Source organism: Bos javanicus, chromosome 1 (assembly GCF_032452875.1).
Source record: "Bos javanicus breed banteng chromosome 1, ARS-OSU_banteng_1.0, whole genome shotgun sequence".
NCBI lineage: Eukaryota > Metazoa > Chordata > Mammalia > Artiodactyla > Bovidae > Bos > Bos javanicus.
The window spans coordinates 127,867,296-127,884,159 of NC_083868.1; the positions used below are offsets into that span (position 1 = coordinate 127,867,296).

Consider the following 16,864-nt stretch of genomic DNA (forward strand, 5'->3'; position numbering starts at 1 on the left):
GGTAAGAATATACAATGGATTAAAGACAATCTCTTTAACAAGTGGCGCTGGGAAAACTGGTCAACCACTTGTAAAAGAATGAAACTAGAACACTTTCTATACACAAAAATATACCTAAAATGGATTAAAGATCTAAATGTAAGACCAGAAACTATAAAACTCCTAGAGGAGAACATAGGCAAAACACTCTCCGACATACATCACAGCAGGATCCTCTATGACCCACCTCCCAGAATATTAGAAATAAAAGCAAAAATAAACAAATGGGACCTAATTAAACTTAAAAGCTTCTGCACAACAAAACAAACTATAAGCAAGGTGACAAGACAGCCTTCAGAATGGGAGAAAATAATAGCAAACAAAGCAACTGACAACTAATCCTAAAAATATACAAGCAACTCCTGCAGCTCAACTCCAGAAAAATAAACAACCCAATCAAAAAATGGGCCAAAGAACTAAATAGACATTTCTCCAAAGAAGACATAGAGATGGCTAACAAACACATGAAAAGATGCTCAACATCACTCATTATCAGAGAAATGCAAATCAAAACCACAATGAGGTACCATTTCATGCCAGTCAGAATGGCTGCGATCCAAAAGTCTACAAGCAATAAATGCTGCAGAGGGTGTGGAGCAAAGGCAACCCTTACACTGTTGGTGGGAATGCAAACTAGTACAGCCACTATGGAGAACAGTGTGGCGATTGCTTAAAAACTGGAAATAGAACTGCCTTATGACCCAGCAATCCCACTGCTGGGCATACACACCGAGGAAACCAGAATTGAAAGAGACACGTGTACCCCAATGTTCATCGCAGCACTGTTTATAATAGCCAGGACATGGAAGCAACCTAGATGTCCATCAGCAAATGAATGGATAAGAAAGCTGTGGTATATATACACAATGGAGTATTACTCAGCCATTAAAAAGAATACATTTGAATCAGTTCTAATGAGGTGGATGAAACTGGAGCCTATTATACAAAGTAAGCCAGAAAGAAAAACACCAATACAGTATACTAACGCATATATATGGAATTTAGAAAGATGGTAATAATAACCATGTAAACAAGACAGCAAGAGACACAGATGTATAGAACAGTCTTTTGCACTCTGTGGGAGAGGGAGAGGGTGGGATGATTTGGGAGAATGGCATTGAAACATGTATAATATCATATACGAAATGAATCACCAGTCCAGGTTCAATGCATGATACTGATGCTTGGGGCTGGTGCACTGGGACGACCCAGAGGGATGGTACGGGGAGGGAGGAGGGAGGGGGGTTAGGGATGGGGAACACGTGTATACCTGTGGCAGATTCATGTTGATGTATGGCAAAACCAATATTGTAAAGTAATTAACCTCCAATTAAAATAAATAAATTTATATTAAAAAAATCATAAATTCAGATTCCTTCCTCTATCACAGCTCCTGGTTAACTGGTAGTGAACACACATTCACAACATTTAAACTCGAGACGTTTGAGCTAAGTCATACCAACTTCAACCATTATTTTGCCAGTATCTTCACTCTATATACTATTTCAGTTTTCACAAAGAATACTGTAAGGAGGCTAAACAATGCCAGCTTTAGGCAAATTGAGAAAAGGAACATGGCAAATTTTTCCTGGTTTCCTTACCAAAAAAATTAGGTGAAGTTTGATGGTTGCTACAATTTGGGAAAATCTAAAAAAACCAAAACAGACAAAACATAAAGTGGATAGGCACTACAAACACTTACAAATGTATTTCAATCTACCACATGTGGATTCATTCAGCTATTCTAACAAGTTTCCAGCTCTTTTCAAGTTTAATTTTTAATATTCTTAGTTTTCTCAAAGGATGAAACTACAAATTTCTTCCTGAACTAAGAGTGGGATCACTTGACCTTTTAATTGCCAGAGACATCTATCACTAAGTCTAGCAGGTGGGACACTAACAATTGGAAAAAAAAAAAGGCAATGCACTTTTGCTCTACACATAATCATAAGAAAGTATGATTATATTCTTACCATACCAAATATTAGAATACATTATATGAAACTAAAAAATGAGACATTGGATTTTCATAAGTATATTTTAATTTTTTGAATTTTAACAACTCAAATAAAATTCAGCTAGTTAACATAAATACAGAGTAAATGCACATAATTTACAGCCACATAACAGGAATGCAATAGCAAACCTCACATAAATGGTCAAAGAATACCAACTCTTTGAAGTTGTTTAGCTACAACTGACAGGTCATAATTTAAATGTTCACATATGCAGGGGTACACATTCAAAATGTTTATTAACACAAAAACCGAGTAAAAGAGGAATCTTCAGTTTCTAAAAGGAGTAGCATAAAAAGCAGAGTATAGATTGAGAAATGTAAGGGCACAATGGAGAAGAGATTTGTGTAAGCTGAAAGTCTGTACACTGTATTAAATACTTTTAATTAAAATCCCTTTCCAATTTAAATCATTTAGAAATATCTGTATTCTTAGGAATGTTGAAGTCATGATCAATACTAGAGAAAAAGGCTGAACTATTACATCCACCAGCCCCAAAGGGGTCCTGATAGTACTAACAGTCTGGGCAGAAGGGCATGTAAACAACAAAAGACAGCACAGACAATGCCGGAAGATTACAGGATAAACTGATTCCTAGCACTTAATTCTTTCAAGGTCAAATCAATATTTTCAGTGATCTAAAACAAATCTAAAAAATGCGGACATATTTATACTCCAGTAAAAGAGTAAACACTCATTATTCTTAATAACCCAAACTCAGCTAGTCCTAATATAACCATGCTATTCCATAATGGGCATTTGGTTTTAGGAGACAGAGACATAGTTAAATAATGTAAATGATACTCTCTCTTGGTGTCAGTTTAAAAAAACCAATTACTTGGGGGTCCCATCTAGTAAGATTGGTTCCGCAAAGTAACACACATAAGGAAAACCAAGCTTTGGTGACAGTTTTTTTCCCTGGATTTAAAAGCACTGTGTGGTACCCCACAATCACAGGTTGGTGATTCTCAGATGTGCACTTTGAAATCTAGTAAACTGTTTCTGTGAGCCAGAAGTACCAGAGTTTTATCTGCTGCTCTATGAATATGCTCTTCAGTGTGTACCGCTTTAAACTGAAAGGATCAATTCCATTTTCTGAGAAGATTCTCAAATAAAAGTACATACCAATTTGAAGAGTGCTGACTACCTTTATACAGTAATAAAGTTATCTGATAGATGAAAATAAAACACAGAATAAAAAAAAGTTTCAATGCTTTGTTTTTCTTTTTAAATGTCTACACCCAAAAAAAAAACCACAAAAAACCACCTCCCAAGAAATGTTTCAGACAGACTTTATATACAATTTATATATATATATATATATATATTTTGTTAAATTATCTCTGTCATAAACTGCAGCAGATTGTACTTTTGGGGGGACAAAACAATTAAACATCATCGCTCCTTTCCAGTTGTTGCACAAAGAAACAAAGTCTGAGACTCTAAGATCCTTTTCTTCCAGCACAGAAATATACTCACTTTTAAAAGCTGAACACAATGCACTAAAAGGTCAAGGTCAATACAAACACAAACAGGAACAGAATATGAGTTCATCCTTGAAGGACACTTGTTATGAATTTGCTACAACTAAATAAGATGTTCCTTAGTTGCTGGTTTTCATACATTCTTAACCATTTGTGGGTATTCAGATCACTAAATTATTGAGTCTCTTGTACATTCGATACAACTAATGTTTACAGATCTTCACAAGGCAAATGGCACTGTATTAGGCAGTATAAGCGGCACCTGAAAATCAAAACACTATAGGCTGACACTTTCACTACAGATTTAAGTTATAAACCCTATTACTGCTTTCTTTTTTTGGCATGTTTCTCACAATAAATGTCAAAGCTGAAATTCACCATAAAAGATATGAATAATCCCAAAGGTAATGAAACTGAATTTGCCTTTGGTCTCCAAATAGACTGGAATACTAATTCCAATCGAAGCACCTCAAAAACATCCAGTTACTGTTGATTACAAGGAAGTTAAGAAGGTGGAGGAATTTAACAGGGCACTGCGTTTCACTGGTGACAGCAGAGAAAGCTTGCAATGACATGCTACGTTTTTTTATGTTAGGGGCACTGGAGTACACATAAGAATACTTAAAACATTTATTATATTAAAGATCCCCCAAACAATATACCTAAATCCCAGAAAAAAATGTTATGAATACTGTTTCTGCCTAATACATTAACCAACGTTTTAAAAAAATAATCTAACATGGGAATCCTCTCCTACTCACACCCCCCACCCCCCAACCTCCCAAAAGGCCACAAAGTGCATTCACAAAGAGTCATTCTTAAGATAAAGCCATTGCACACAATGCACAGTTCATGTATACTGAAATGAGTACCACACTGGAGTTCAATGGTATAAGCTTCATACACCAGTATAGCAACAACCATGAGCAAAAGTCTTTAATATTATAGACTTACAGCAAGTATCTTCACAAGGGCCATACATATAATACAGTATTAAAAGGTGCAGTTGATCTCAACAGCAAAATGTAAAAGCTATCTCTTGTTAATACACTTAATCTGAATTAACTTGCATTTTTTTATGATTTACCATTCAAGAAATTAGGATGGAATAAATTTCTTATGCAAAGTAGTTTGTTCATTTATAAAACTATTAGTCAATTAGGATCACTATCCACTCAATCAGATAACAGAGGCCCTTCTTCTATAAATGTTTATGCTGCCCTGGATACTTATAATGTTGCCTTAAGAAGAAAAACACCTTTTAAAGGCAAAGCTGAAAACTACCATTTTCTCTACTAAATAACGCAATGTATGAAGATCTTCCAGAAATAATCCAAAGGTTCAAATTCTTAATGTGAAACCAGAGAAAGATCTAGAAGCAGTACATTTTTTTTCACTTTAAGAAAATGATACCTAGGTATGATGGGTGATAATTCAACTTCATAATTAGTAAGTCACTGAAGAGACACTGCATTCATGTATCAATAGGTTAGCCAAGATAAGAGAACATGCTCAAGTTGTCAAAATGGCCAAGAATCAACATTTTGCTGGCTTATTTTGTCCCAATCTATTACCATTTGAGTTGATACACTGGGCAATTTTAGTGTTCACACTGGGCTAAACATAACACACCTGTGAGCAGTAGAAACCAACACATTTTTAAACTTAAAAGCAAGCACAATATTTAGATACTACTTCTTTTGTCAAAAACAGTGACTACTAATACCAAACAATTAACTTTAAAATACAGTGCCAAATCCTCTCAAGGAAATGTAAATACTAGTATTGTTACTTTCCAATTTCATAGGAACTATACAGAAGTGGGATGTTAGAAATTTACAACTGTTAATACTTTCTTTGGATAGTTCTAGTATATAGTTACGGATGGCTTTGTCTAGAAGACTGGAAAAGTGCTCATGGAATAAACACTGTACTCTGGTTGCCATAAATCAACAAAATGCCAATAGTATCCTGTGGCTGTGACAGAGAAAATGGCAATTTTGAGGAAGGAGTGCTTCTAAAGGCTTTTTCTTGGAGGCAGCCACGGTTTTTTCCCCCCACATTACTAAAAAGACTAAGTAATGTGGTTACAATTACTTTAATTCCTACAAGCAAACTTCCACTTAGGCATAGTTCCATGTTCCCACGCTATTTTCCTTCTGTCCGCCATGCTGGCTTTGGTGCTCCATGGTCCAATTTCTCTTTTGGTCTTCCCTCTTTACAGCGTAGCAGTTTGGCAGTGCTATCCATTGAGCAGGTAGACCACCAACTCATAGGTGGCCATCATAATGGCTGTGTTTGGAATCTGTCTCACCAGATGAGTTGTCAGACCACGGTAAAGAGACCCATAGCCTTCTTCTTGAACAAGCAAAGATAATGTCTGAAAAAAGGATCTATACTTTGTTCCCTCTTCACGCAGTCTTGTTCTTACAACTTCTGTATAGGGGAAAAAAAAAGTCATTTTATGTAAAATGTTAATAGTATCTTTATACCCTCCTAATATTGAGCACATTCCATTTATTAGATTGTAAGTGTGAGCTCAGAATAAGCGAGGAGTGATTTTTTTAAATGTAACTTACTGACACTAGTTATTTTAACAACACCAAACTCCTAAGTTAGCTAGCTAAAATCATGCATATTAATTATAAAATTTCATAGGTTCCTGAATGGAACCTATGAAAGAAGATAGAATAAACAAAAGTATCTGCTGCATACTAGATATAGATAAAAGGGAGAAAAGATGTGATTAAAAAAAAAAGGTAGAACAGGAATGATTAAAAAAAAAGGTAGAACAGGAAAGAGATTACAGGTGGTATCAAAGATGAACAGAGGACTTGCCTGGTGGTATACTGGATAGGAATCTGCCTGCCAATGCAGGGGCCATGGGTTTGATCCCTGGTCGGGACAGATTCCACATGCCAAGGAACAACTAAGCCTGCGTGCTGCAACTACTGAGCCATGTGCACCTAGAGCCTGCGCTCCACAACAAGGAAGACAGAACAATAAAAAGCCCCCGAGCTCACCAAAACCATGAGCAGCCTCTGCTTGCCACAACTAGGAAAGCTCTCATGCAGCAACAAATATAAACAAATCTTAGGGGGAAAAAAAGCCTTATGCTACTCATACATATTAAACCCCATTATGATGAACTGTATTGTTATACTATAATTCAGTAAAATGGTAAAATGTTCTAATAAATGGGCCACTGGCTGAAGTGGGAAAATATTTCAGAGTTAATGGATTTACTCATACACATTCAGGGTTTCCCTGGTGGCTCAGTGTGAAGAATTCTCCTGCCAATGCAGGAGATGTGGGTTCAAGCCCTGGGTTGGGAAGATCGCCTAGAGAAGGAAACTGCAACCCACTACAGGCTGGATGGCATCACTGACTCAATGGACGTGAGTCTGGGTGAACTCTGGGAGTTGGTGATGGACAGGGAGGCCTGGCGTGCTGCGACTCATGGGGTCGCAAAGAGTCGGACACGACTGAGCGACTGAACTGAACTGAACTGAACAGTATTCTTGCCTGGGAAGCCCCATGGAAAGCAGTGCCTGGCAGGCTACAAAGAGTTGGACATGACTGAGAGTCATGCGAAGAGCTGGACATGACTGAGCAACTGAGTAACAACATACATCATCCCGTCCTCCTACCGTGTGGATATGCTATACTCGTGGCACATGTTTTTGAGGTGGCGGCAGCTAGCATCATTCCCACAAAATCGGACACTTCTTTTACAGACTCTTCTTCATTTTCCATTGTAGAAGCAATCTTATATTCCAGTAGTTTTTGCTTAATACTTTCATATATAACAAAATGGATAACAGTCTCTGATATGCCAGCATATGAAGCAGACATGCCCCTATAAAATCCTCTAAGTCCATCTGTCTGATACACTTTACGGACACACTCGAAAGCACCCATTCGCTTTTCCCCACGGTTCCTGAAAACCAAAAAGGAAAAAAATCTTATTAACATAAAGTAGTACAGGTTTTTAAATAAAGTAAATACAATATACAGGAAGAGGCCACTATAGTCAAGAGTAACCCTCTTTAATTCATGAGGAAGTACAAATGAGAATTTAAAAACATCTAGAGTTCCTAATCTTTTGTCTCAAATCTGTCACATCAGACAGATAACTTATAAGGTAGTTTATTTTACTGAATGCAAAACACACTACATTGAATCTCCAGTTTCATTGAAGTTTGTATTGTAGGAATAAGCAACAAAATCCACCATGACTGCAGCTCAAGAGAAAAACAAAATAAAAACCCCTCACATTATATTAAATGCAGTTCTAAGTTGAGAAGATTTCTTTAGCATTTAATAACACATAAAAAGAATGACTGAGACACCACTGACAACAGAATATTAAGAAGTACAATTAAGGTAATTTCAGTGCACCTGAGGGATTCTTCCAAGCCCACCCAATTTCTCCCCAAAAGTCACTGGGTGAATTTAAGTCAAATTTTCTATGATCCTTTGAAGGTAATGGCTGTCTCTTTTACCTCAGTAAATAGTGAATGAGGACTTCTACAGTTATCAAGTATTTATTGAGCACTGTGCCCAAGACAACTTTCTTAGTGCTGCTTCAGGGTGCAGCATCTACTCTTGGATATAATTTTGAGTTCATAAAAATATTTATTACCTTCACTATGATTCCCTCAATAGAACTTTATCTGTAAGAAATGGGTTTAAACTCTACCCACAGGGAAAGAAATAGAAAAGTTGACTGTTTATAAATTATATACAATCTGCTTATGATGTAACAAAATAAAATCACAACTAAGACACCCACCTGATAACCTACAGAAAACCTCCAACTTTATAAACTAGTAACTGTCTTGAATAACTATCCTCAACTAATGGTACTGAATAAATACTTTCTTGGTTGAGTGATCCACGCAACCAACTGTAATTAGTTTCGGCTGTCAGACTCTTTCTTACAAGAAAGTTAAGAGAGCTCTAAGTCCTAAAGGATAACATGCAAACATATCCGTCCTATTCTCGGTCTCAGTGTTGTAAGGCAGCACACCTTCAAATCAACCTTTCATTAACCCTACTCCTAAGCCTAAAAAATTGTGCTGGCTTTACTATTACTTTTCACCTAAATCCACCCTCTAAATACTGAAGCATACATTCCCCTGGTAGTTTATAATAGTACAATACAGACTGGCATCTCATACTTTTTAACCTTTGGGTTATCTTATCTACCACTACCTTTCAGTTCTCTGACTTCAAAATAAACTTTGAGTCTTGCCGTAACACTGTACTTAAGGTTTCACTAAAAATTATTCCAGATGAAACAACGACTAGACATTTCAAGTCTCCAAGTGACATACAATTCCACATGACAAAATGCAGAAAACATATCTTTAGGCAGGCATAATTGTTAAAAGATTTCTTAGATCAGTTTTATTTATAATCTACAAGATATAACACTAGGCTTCCCAAACCCTGAAATATAAGAAACAGTGAAAATCTTTTATATAAAGCCTACTCCAGACTGAAGAGTTAAATTAGTTTCAAAACTATTAATGTGATTATTATTATTACAACACACCAGACAGGATCATCTCTCTACTTAAACAAGTGCTACCCTCTCCCCATCCTTCATTCTGAAGGCCAATGGGAGCTGAGATGGCAGGACTCTAAGCTATACCGCTTCTGGCCTTTCTCTCAGTTCCCAGAACCTGCCACAGGCACTAAACTTAAAGATATGTGAGGTGTGCACTGACTAGTGCCTCTGCTTAAAATGGGTTCAAAAACCATTCATTGACTATTCCACTAAAATTGGTCCTCACTGTTTCCAGAGGTATCTCTAGAACCTACCAGTACCTGTTCATTACAGATACACTGAATGAATGAATCTTGCTGCCATAAAGTGACTGGGGTAACAGATGAAGTTCATGAATACATGAGAGCTAAATTCCATGCTAGAACACTCTGCTGTACAAGGTTCTTGAGTTTGAGCAATGATCTTCAAAGACTCAGTCTAGACTCACTGATCATGTAGTTAGTTAATTTAGGTATTTAGAAGGGTTGATTATAATCAAACATGGGGTGAATGAAAGTATCACTGCTCAAGCTAGATCAAGAGGTCCTTTTTCTTCTTTTACTGAAAAACACAATGCATAATATACTTTCTTTCCTAGAAATTCTCATACCTGCAATTAACATCACTTTTGCATCTGATGGTACACCTAAGTTTCAAAACCAAATAAAACAAATTCAGCAGCAAATGAGGGCAAAAACATGGTTGGATACCTGGCACTGAAATCTCACTGATATAAATTTATAGAAAAAATTTTGTTGAAGCCAACTTTAATGAATTAACATACCTTGCATCGAGCTGTAATCGAGTCTTTATAAGCCAAATGGGGTTGGTCGCTGTGATTGCGGTAAAACCTAAACAAACATGTTTAAAATGAACTCTGGTAAAAATGAAGAACACACTATTAACCTCAAGGTTTTTTAAAACTTTATGTAAGTCTATATTTTAAAAAATGCATATAAATATTTACCTATAAACTGATGTATGCTTTACACTTTTGTTTTACAAATCCATTCACAACCATGAACATTTATACTTTATTTTCAATTTAGTCTCAAATTCTGACTCATAACTAAAAAATTTTTTAAGAACAAAATCTGATTATATATAATTCATCTTCCAATACATTCAGAATACCCTCTGGGCACCCTCTACTCTCTAAATTTAGAAACCCATTTTTGCAGACACATAGAAATTTTGTGTATTCTAGGGCTTTTTAGCATGCAAACTCTACAACAGCTACTTGGGGTCCAACTAACATCACAAATCACTATGTTCAAAATGGAGTCTACATAAACGTCAGCATTTACCAATATTTGATCTTAAGTTGACTATATGACGAAAGAATTATTGTTTGGCCTTATGAATACTTTATGTAACCATACACTTATTAATACTGTTAAAATAATGGTATCACAGAGATATGGTTTCTGTTAAAGAATTAAAAAGGGCAGATCTATTTTTTCATCCACTTAAAAACATACAAAAACTTAAACATACAAAAAGTTACAAATCAGAACTTCCCTTTCACTTTGAGACACTGAAGAGAGAAACTGAAGGTAGAAGGTAGCTTTATTATACTTTAAAACTAAAGTACTATGTATTAACTATCAGTGTGGAAGGGTGGTCCCCTAAGGTGGCTCATTTCAGGTAGTAAATTAAGATCTCTTCTATGTTTCTAGGCTAGTGCGTATCTTTTACTTGCTATCTTCCTAGAGCTATGGAAAAATAGCACATGAAATGCAATCTTGATGATGGAAATTTATGAAGATTGCCTCATCTATACAAAACAGGGTTTTCATAATATAATGCTTCTGAAATATTTAAGATTAGCTGCTACACAAATTTCATAGAATTACCTTTCATCAACCTACATTTATTCAATTGGCCTTTAAATTCAGTGAAAACTTACATGCAAAAATGTCTAAGGATCTTAACTGTTAATACTTTCTATCAAATACTAGCAGGTCAAGTACATTATTTTTAGAAAGGCTTTGAAATATAATCAGCACACTAATATTAGTAAAGTACTTTCAGGAACAAAAATGCTGTGGTACTACATTGTTTACTAATTGGAATTTAGTCTCACAGGTTCTTTCCCGTTCTATAATGTCAGATCATTAGCTAACTCAAATTGTACTCCTTTAAACCACTATATTAATACTGCAGAAATAGCCAGATGTTTCACAAAGAGATGCTCAAATTGAATCTATTATCAACTAAGATAAATGAAGCAAAAGTTTGGTTTAATAACTCCTTTAATAATTTTTTAATGATTATATAGTCTCCATTTCTCTTAAGTGCTTTTAATGCTACATACATACATATAAAACTAGAAAGGGATCAACAATTTTGTAAGAATCAGCCAATACCAAAACAATAAAAATTGAATGTGCTGAACAGGGTGTCAGGAAGATGTTTTAAAAGGTTCTTTTCATGCATATATTCTTGATAAAAGGAAAGAGAAGAAAACTATGAAACCAGATCAGTTTAAATATTTTATGTGGAATAGATTTGTGCATGGCCTGGCTTAATTAAGAATAAAGTCTCTTGAATCTCATTTTTCTAAGTGAAAAAGTCAAACTAAAGATATTTAAATTACATTGTATATTTAAATTACATTCTAAAGCAAACGTGAACCTGACATCAGAATTCTGATCATATCCCTAATTTAATAATTCTTTATTTTAAACCTAAATATCTGTATTAGCTAAATGTCTGTACAGTAATATTAGGAGTTTATCAACAAAAGGCCGCTAAGCAGCACAAGCCAACAAAATACTCTGCATTACTCAAAATAGTTTTTATTAATTACTCTGTGGAAATTTTAAGAAAAAAATTTGCTTTTTATTAAACTTTGAAAGCCTAAAGCTGGGTATCAAACTTAAGCATCAAAGCTTTCTAAAAAAATAAAGTTCTATGTCTAAAAATATAAACTGAGTACCTAAATTTATGAACACTCTTCCAAGTCTCAAATTCCTCAATTAGAGGCTGAAAAAACCCCATATATGAAAACTTAAAAATATTATAATACATATTTGTAATTATTACTAGGGATAAATTTTTAATTATCCATAATTAAGTTTTAATTGTGCTTTGTACATGTTAATAAACAATGATAGGAAGCAAACAACAGGTATTTCTCACTTAACTAAAATTCATTTCCAGATACAGACTCACCTATGGAACGTGACACACTAAAATTTAAGTGAAAGAATGACATCATCTTGTCCCTGAAGAGTCTGAGCTTACTACAGCTGGGACTCCCTCGCCCAGTAAAAAGCTAGCTCAATGAACACACTGCCTCACTGTCAGCGAACCATTAATGTAAAGAAAATAATCGATATATAATCCACAGGTTTTCTAGCTATTGTTCCTTTACCAGCTCTGGTCCTATTACATTCTTTTAACTGAAAACATTCTAATAAATTACAGAGACAGTATTAGGCTAATGAAATCTAGAAAACATAATCTATTAGTTAAAAAAAAAACAAGCAGGAAGAAACAAATTTATTACTACCTTTGAATTATATATGGTAAGGTGATTTGAAGCTGACAAACAGCTTAAGTTAAACACTTTCCTACTTCTTTTAAGATAAACATACACAAAGCTACTGGGAATGGTTCCCCTGAAATTTAGACATTTCCTATTACTTTTATTTTGGCATTAAAATTTTGTGACATTTTGATAATATGCTATTTCATATTAATATTCTGAGTACCCTGTTAAATATTAAAACTGACTTATCTATTTGTAGGTTAAAAAGAATCAATATTGCTCCAGTCAATAAAAGCAAAATGGCAATATACTGGCCATACTATTAGTAATATGGTTAATATTTTATTAGAAAGTTTAAGAAACCTTTTAAATGTAATTTTTAAAGTTTTGTTTCATTTAAGATTCTATTTGATAATGTAAACCAATTAAAAACCAGAACAACAGAAATCCACATAATAAACTTGCTGAAAATGTCTATTTCATTAAGTGAGTGATACCTGTAGTATTGCATTTGCAGTACTTTTTATTAACTTCTGTAAGAACAAAGCCCACCTAACCTTTGAAGAGAAATATATTAAAAACAAAACAAAACAAAAAAAACACAAAAAACTAATTAAAACTAAAATAAGATCCCATATACTCTTATCCCATATTTGGAAAGTAATGGTAGGTATTAAGATCAATGTTTTTGCAAGAAAGTAGAAAGCCAAGTATCAACAGACAAGAATGGAAAGCACTGTATTAGGCTTTTAAAACATGTTATACTAAACAAAGAGAACTACTATTTTCTAAAAGTTGTCAGATGGTATGATACCATTTACAGCTATGTAAATCTTAAATACTATTAAGGAATTCTTTGGAGGTCAAGGCTATTATGGCCAAGCTAAAGACCCCAGGCTTTTATTAACAATAACTGAAAAGTTACTCCATTCTTCCTTCTAGAAGGAGTATTATCAAGGAATCAGAATTAAAGTTTTATGAAATACTCAGATAATGCACACACAAATTCAGGAAATAAAAATTCATTTCCCGCCTTCTATTCAACAGCTATTATAAATTCCCAGGGTGTGTTTCTTATAACTAGAGGCTGCAAGAGATGCTCAGATCAGTACTCACGAGGTTTAAGTTAGTCCATATTTCTACAGGAAGTGACCTGCGGATGGGGAGCATGAGATGACACGATCTCACTCTTTTCTCGGGAGAAATGTACAGTAAATGCCTAAAATAGACACAGGCTTTTCTGTATCATAACAACAAGCAGTGACCTCATCAGAAACACGTGTACAAAATGAATCCCATTGGAAGGATTTGAGAAATATTTACTGTGAGATCTAACTTTTGAAAATTTTAAGTTAAAAAAGAAAAAGGAATATCAGAATGGGCCATAATTTTTTTGTTTTTAAAGTACCGAGTACTGAAAATTCTGCCATCTGTAGCAGTTTCGAGAGTCTAAATACTTACCCAAAAGAAGATCAATTCTGCCTTAATGAAAAAATGCTAACCTTGTCAAAGTGGAAATCTAAGAAAATATTCAGAGCAGACTGTCATATCCCATTTTCCTACCATTATTATTTACCATGCTCAGAGCTGAAATCACAAAATTTTCTGTTTTTTAACAATCAGCTTATTTGGTAAATCTAAAAACCACAACAACAAAAAACCCAGAGGAGTTCCTGGCAGTCCAGTGGTTAGGACCTGGCACTTTCACTGCCATGGGCCCAGCTCTGATCCCTGGTCAGGGAATCAAGATTCTGTAAGCCACACAGCATGGCCAAAAAATATTTAAATTAAATTAAAAAAAAATAAGTAAAAATTAAAAAAATAGAAAATTCAAGGAACTTCATTTTATAACTATAATTTTTTAAAAATGTAACATATAGGTGGCTACAATAGTACCTTTCACTTTCTGTACTATGATCAGTAATATTGCACATCCATTTTTATGAAATATTTTGTATTCAGTTTCTTGTGCTCTACGAAACAAAAAACAGGAAGAATGTTTACATGAAAACACACAAAACATCTAACCATCCATCTAGCTGAATAAACTGCCAGGGATAAATTATTTTAAAAAATATTTTATAATGTAAAACAAAATTTCTATTTAATGAGTAAAAATTTAACATTAAGCTTTAAGTCAAATAGAAAATGTACCTTGAACACTATTAACACAAACAAATAAAACCCACTAGTATCTAGGAAATGTTAAATGATTACATTATTGGTATTTAAAAAATTAAGCAATTACTGTGTAAATATATTATCCAATAAAAATCAGAAATCATTTCTTTTAAATCTATACTGTTGTATATAAAAGTATATATAATCCAGATAAAAACTTTGGAAGATTGGGAGTTACTACAGAAGAAAAAAATTTAATACTATTCTTTCTGTATACACATCTTTGTGTAGGTGTATACAGAGGGATATGCAAACTCATTTAAACAAAAACACACAAAGACCCTAAAGAAAATAAATACCCTTGATGATTAAGATATATTTAGTCTGCCAAAGGTCATATGTGGGGTGAGGGGGGAAGGTAGTAAAACAAAGTTACTATTACTTAACCTGATTAAGTAGCCTCACAACTAGAAAAAAAATTTTAATGCATGAAAATTTATAGCTCAAGTTGAGAGTTTACAGATTCTTACATTATTTCCTTGAAACACTAAAACAAATGAAAATAAGACAGCCTTTAAATAAACTGTCCTTTAAATTAAATAGGCTTAGTATTCAATTTCTATGAATAGAATGCAAAAGGCAACTTAACCAAGAGGTTACTTGGAATAAAAATTATGTACATGATTACTAAACCCTTAAGGCATATACTATGTGATGTGGCAAAATCTTGCAGGCATTATCAACAGTGGTACATTTTTGATACTAAAGTGACAAGGTTAGCATTTTTTTGAATAGTAAGAAAACAAATTTTCAAATGGCTGCCTCTAAGCACTTTGCACCCCAAGTTCATATTTTGAAGACCTCTAAAAATGATCCTGAAGAAAAACCAGTCTACATTATTACAAGAGTGAAGGGGGCCAAAGGCTACCTTAACAAGTCTGCACGGGACCATTCAGTTTCACCAACCATGTAGCTACCTATAAAAACTGCAAAGCTAAATATTATTGCTCATGAACAGGTGCAAAGAAGCTCTGAAGGTGTAATTCTCAGAAAAAATCTAACTGCAAACAAATGGAAGAAGTATTTTCAAATTACACAAGTGTATAGTACAATATTCTCTGAACAATGTAAGTCTTTCAATTTACCAAAATTCAAGAAATTCAAGTTGGGAAATAGTATCAACACATAGATAAAACAGAACTACAAGTTAATATTTGTACACATTTGAGAAAAAGTACAAAATGGCAATTCCACTGAAAATCTTTGCAATATGATACAAATACAGTAATAAATTTTGATGAGATAGTCTAATGAAAGATGTTCCAGTGGGAATTGGTTTTCTGAAACCCTAAATTTGCAATACTCAATATATTAACAACTATCCTCAACTTAAAATAATTGCTTACCTACTTTCTTGGCATCAAGTCTTTCAAAAAAGAAAGATTAACATTTCTTTACAATTTTCTGGGGTTAAAAAAACAAAAACATGAACACTGATAATCCAGAAATATATTCTTAAAGACCCTAACATAGTGGTTATATAGTTTGAAATTAGCCACTAACTTTATAGACTCAAATTTGGAGGGAAAAATCATATATATTCATATCCAACATTTATCAAAATACATTAAAAAAATCTAACTGTAACTAGATGATCTCTGTGGTATTAAAGAACTGATTCTCAAAATATAACCTATGTAGAGCAACCCACTCATTCTAAGAATATGGTAATGGAGAGTCACATAAACTACCTAACTTGTCTAAGATTTCTTTTCTTTGGTAAAGAGTATTTCACCATCTTGATCTTTAAAGCTTTACTTTCCAGTTTTAAAACTCTGTGAGTCAGTCAACAATAAACTAAATATAAAAAGCCATAAAAATAATTTGTAAGGTATGTACTAGATTGTATGGCTATTGACCTCTCGGAAATTAGTATTTCAAACTTACACTTAGTTCATTAATTATGTGGTTGAAATGGATCCAATTTATTTCTAAACAGAAAATAGTTAACTCATTATCAAACACCTGACATTCAATTTCTCAATCAACAGTTGAAAAAGGTACTTATAATTTGCTTTATAAAGTCACAGCATAATTTAGAAATGTGAGACATGATTAAATATGTGACAAATCTCAGAACTATAGAGAATTTTCT

The 16,864-nt window shown here is 33.9% G+C and overlaps 1 protein-coding gene across 3 annotated transcripts in view; it reads right to left on the reverse strand.

The window, feature by feature from the left end:
• Window positions 1-2,058: 2,058 nt before the first annotated feature.
• SLC25A36 (solute carrier family 25 member 36) overlaps window positions 2,059-16,864 on the reverse strand; it is a 36,095-nt gene continuing 21,289 nt past the window's right edge. For all 3 annotated transcript variants that reach the window (XM_061420255.1, XM_061420245.1, XM_061420263.1), the window contains 3 exons: window positions 9,877-9,943; window positions 7,189-7,478; window positions 2,059-5,974 (listed from right to left, as the gene is read on the reverse strand). In XM_061420255.1, coding sequence (XP_061276239.1) covers window positions 5,781-5,974; window positions 7,189-7,478; window positions 9,877-9,943 — 551 coding nt within the window. In that variant the 3' untranslated portion in view covers window positions 2,059-5,780. The remainder of the gene's footprint in view (window positions 5,975-7,188; window positions 7,479-9,876; window positions 9,944-16,864) is intronic.